Raw genomic sequence first — 3,580 nt, forward strand, 5'->3', positions numbered from 1 at the left:
GGTAACATTAATTGATGATACTGATATTCTTTTAGCAATGAAACAAATGAAGAATATTACTTTAAGATTAAAACTTGTTGGTTTGTTTTTATTTTTAATTTATTAAAATATTCAATAATTAATTTGTATCCATTCATTTATTCATAATTAGACAGTTATCAAACAGCTACTAGTTCAGTGAATGAAGAATGGGACTTAAGACCATTATTCTCTCAATTAATTAATTCTCCTTCTATCCAAAACAGTATTTCAAAAATGGTTGAAAATATTCTTCAAACATCAGATCAAGTGGTTGAAGTTAGAACTAAACCTGAACTAGTTAAAATGCCATCAAATTATAATACTTCACAAAATGAAATAGAAAATCTTCCAGTATTAGATGATGAAGGTTTGTTTTATTATTTTGAAATAAAAGATGTATTAATTTTTATAGTTGTTGAAGTAGTTGATTAATTTAAGTCTTCTTTTCTTCTAATTAAACTTTTATATTTTTATTAAATGAAAAGCAAGTTGTTTTATGGTCATATAAGTGGATGATTAGAAAAGAATGAATATTGAATTCTACGATATAAGTAATGAATACTTCTGATTGGATGAAATGCAATTCTACAATCCAGTTAAAACCAATTACTAAGATTGGAATGGTTGGAAGCCATGATAGTGGAACATCTACTATTTTACCACAATATGGAATTACTCCTTTTACAATATTTCCCAAGAAACATCGTTCATTCATGAAACGATGGTCAAAAACTCAACAACTTGGAATTAAAGATCAGTGCATTGCTGGAATTAGATACTTTGATTTCAGAGTTGTTTATAATCACAAACTGAAGAACTTTTATTTACTCCATGGTTTATATTGTCAATTACTTGAAACAGCCCTTCAGGATATTACTTTTTTTCTCACAGAACATGATGGTGAAGTTATTATCATAGACATTAATCATTTATATCAAATTAAGTCTTTGAATAATTTTCAGTCCCTTTGTCTATTGATAGAAAAATGTTGTTCTAAACATCTTGTACTTAATGACTATAACAAATTCATTATCCCTTTGTCACAACTCGTTCATATCAAACAACGTTTGTTTGTGTTCTGCTTAAATCCTTTTAGACAAAAACTTCCTCTTTATCTCTTTCCACAAGATCAGATTGATTCAATTTGGCCAAACAAGAATGAAACACAAAGAATGTTAAACAAACTTGATTATAACTCTAAGCTTTATCAAAATAACCCAAAACTAACAATAATTCAAGCGGTTGTTACTCCATCTATAAAAAGTATCAGAAAGAGTTATTATACAAAGAAGTATCCAAACTCAACTATTAAAATTGCTGAAAAAACAAATCCATTAGTACTTAAATGGCTTCAGACATCATCAACATTTGTAAACATACTTCTTATTGACAATGTTAAAATGAATGACGAAATCATTCATTTTATGATTACAAGGAATAATTTCATTGAAAAATATTAATTAAATTTTTGTTTCTTTACTTATCTGCAATTGGAATTAAGTCTATTTTTATTAAAAGAGATAAAGTTAAATATGATACAATATTATTTATTTCTCTATTATTGCTTCCTTTATTGGTATTCCTGAAAGGTTTATATAACAGAAAAGAGTCTGTGGTCCATTTGTGTTTGAATAATTTATGGTATAATAATTATTTTATTCAAATCTGCAACAAAATATTTATAATATCTAAAAAGAATATTTTATTTTCATAACAGTGATTAAAAATAATATCATATCATCAATAATTGAAAGTAAGATATATCCAAATGATTAAGTATTAAAATAATAATTTTCTGTGAATTCTATGAATGAGTAATATTATCACTTGTTACTTTTAACTATCAGTCATTTATATCCTTTTTTATTTTGAATAAAAAATCTATATTTGTTTATTAAAAAAATGAACTATAACAGGTTCTGTATTTTGTAAGAATATTTTTTTAAATTGTTAAAGATCTTTGTGTAATGAGTTGTATTAAAATGTTGATAGAAAATTAAGCAATTTTCTATTTCTAATAATACTAAGAACCTTCTTAAAAATTTTTTTTTATAATTGATTTATTCAGCTCTCTGTAGATCATTTACATAGCATTTCTATAACTCCATTTTATTCATTACATTTACTAATATTTTAGATCAATTAATACCAACGGATATGCTTGAAACTTATTTCATTGAATAAATTCTTATCTACAATCAGATTATGTTAATAATTTATTGACTAACAATTTCTATCTCTTACTTCATAAATAATCTTAGAGAAAGAGTTTAATGATAATGACTCTAAGCTAAATTTGTGTATTCTAAAGTCTATAGGCCTGGTGAAGAGTTAACTTCTTCTAATCTCAATATAAAAATAGCTTACAAAAAATATATGGCTGAACTGACATAATAAAAGAATGGGACATGAGTTATTTCATATCTTAATTATCTGTAATTAGGATTTGGTCTTTCTTTGCTTAAACTAATTTTTTATTAAAACAGTTTCATCTAAGCATTTCACTAATTTCAAGAAAAAGAAAAGGTATTGATTGTTTTACTACACAAATAGTGAAAATATCATTCAATAATAACCCACTAATAATTGAAAATCATAAATAATTAACGAATGTTAATACTGTCTGTTAATATTTAAATTTTGTTTCTAAGTGACTCAATTACCTCAATTATCTTTGGCAAAAACAAACTTGTATTCACAATTTATAACAAGGGATGATAAAATCTATAAAAGTTCTCAATAAAAACTTTTTGATAGAAAGACTTCCTAAATATTGTTTGTTATTGGCCATAATACAGAAAAGTTTGTAAAAGAGATAGGCCTTTGTTGTTACTATCTGCAAAAAAATTCAACTACTCTTATTAGTAAACAAATGATTTCTCATTGTACAACTGCTTTTGGACACCTTTTCTATTATTTGAAAGGGTAATATCAAGGTGTTTTCTTACATAATGGTTTATGATAATCTTTTCTGATGATGTTCGAATTGTTGAAGTTATAAATAAAAAATATTTAGTGACTATTAGGAATAAAAGAAAACAAACATTTTTATAGAATTTATTTTCAAAAAAAAAAGATTTTTAAAAGAAAGTTTTCATGTAATTTCTTTCATCCAACTTTATGAACAATAATGATAAACAAATAAGAATGAAAGTAATAAAATAATTCAGTTAAAATAATTCATTATTTTAATTCGAATAAATAAAAGAAATTGTTTTGAAACAAGTTTAGATAAAAAAAGATAACAATAATCATAGTAAAAATACTATTTAATTAAATGAAATAACATTTATTTGATTAATAAAATATAGGTGAATTTACAATAACAGTAAATCCTGAATTAACAGGAATAAAAACAGAGTGAATTTGAATTTGTTGTGTTGGTTGATTCTCTACCAAATCAGCAAAATGAGAGAAGAATCGATTTTTGATTTGATTAGCTGTTCTTCCAGGAAGATACTTTCTTATTTCAGTCCATTTATTTCCATACACATTTCTATACTTCAACAATATTTGATCTTCTTCATAAGACCAAGGCTTACGAATAATATTAGGATCA

At 24.4% G+C, this 3,580-nt stretch overlaps 3 protein-coding genes across 3 annotated transcripts in view, besides 8 other annotated features; 2 read left to right on the plus strand and 1 right to left on the minus strand.

Moving 5' to 3' along the window:
- Positions 1-37: 37 nt before the first annotated feature.
- EDI_079330 (uncharacterized protein) lies at positions 38-458 on the plus strand (the record flags this gene model as incomplete). Its single annotated transcript, XM_001735469.1, has 3 exons — positions 38-80; positions 152-388; positions 434-458. The coding sequence occupies 3 exons, from the start codon at positions 38-40 to the stop codon at positions 451-453; spliced, it is 300 nt and encodes a 99-aa protein (XP_001735521.1). The 3' UTR covers positions 454-458.
- Positions 86-125: a sequence feature (AT_rich).
- A 14-nt stretch (positions 459-472) lies between the features above and the next one.
- Positions 473-500: a sequence feature (AT_rich).
- Positions 501-575: 75 nt separating this feature from the next.
- On the plus strand, positions 576-1,481 carry EDI_079340 (phosphatidylinositol-specific phospholipase C X domain-containing protein, putative; the record flags this gene model as incomplete). Its single annotated transcript, XM_001735470.1, has 1 exon — positions 576-1,481. One exon carries the CDS (start codon positions 576-578, stop codon positions 1,479-1,481), a length of 906 nt encoding a protein of 301 aa, XP_001735522.1.
- Positions 1,471-1,491: a sequence feature (AT_rich).
- A 202-nt stretch (positions 1,492-1,693) lies between these two features.
- Positions 1,694-1,730: a sequence feature (AT_rich).
- A 150-nt stretch (positions 1,731-1,880) lies between these two features.
- Positions 1,881-1,925: a sequence feature (AT_rich).
- A 131-nt stretch (positions 1,926-2,056) lies between these two features.
- Positions 2,057-2,086: a sequence feature (AT_rich).
- A 979-nt stretch (positions 2,087-3,065) lies between these two features.
- Positions 3,066-3,107: a sequence feature (AT_rich).
- Positions 3,108-3,278: 171 nt separating this feature from the next.
- Positions 3,279-3,331: a sequence feature (AT_rich).
- EDI_079350 (C-MYB, putative) overlaps positions 3,319-3,580 on the minus strand; it is a gene marked incomplete at both ends in the record, with an annotated part of 862 nt that continues 600 nt past the window's right edge. The window contains one exon of the mRNA XM_001733247.1: positions 3,319-3,580. This exon is cut by the window's right edge and continues 107 nt beyond it. Coding sequence (XP_001733299.1) covers positions 3,319-3,580 — 262 coding nt within the window.

The sequence above is a fragment of the Entamoeba dispar genome, genomic scaffold, assembly GCF_000209125.1.
Source record: "Entamoeba dispar SAW760 scf_1105229459177 genomic scaffold, whole genome shotgun sequence".
Taxonomy (NCBI): Eukaryota; Evosea; order Mastigamoebida; family Endamoebidae; genus Entamoeba; species Entamoeba dispar.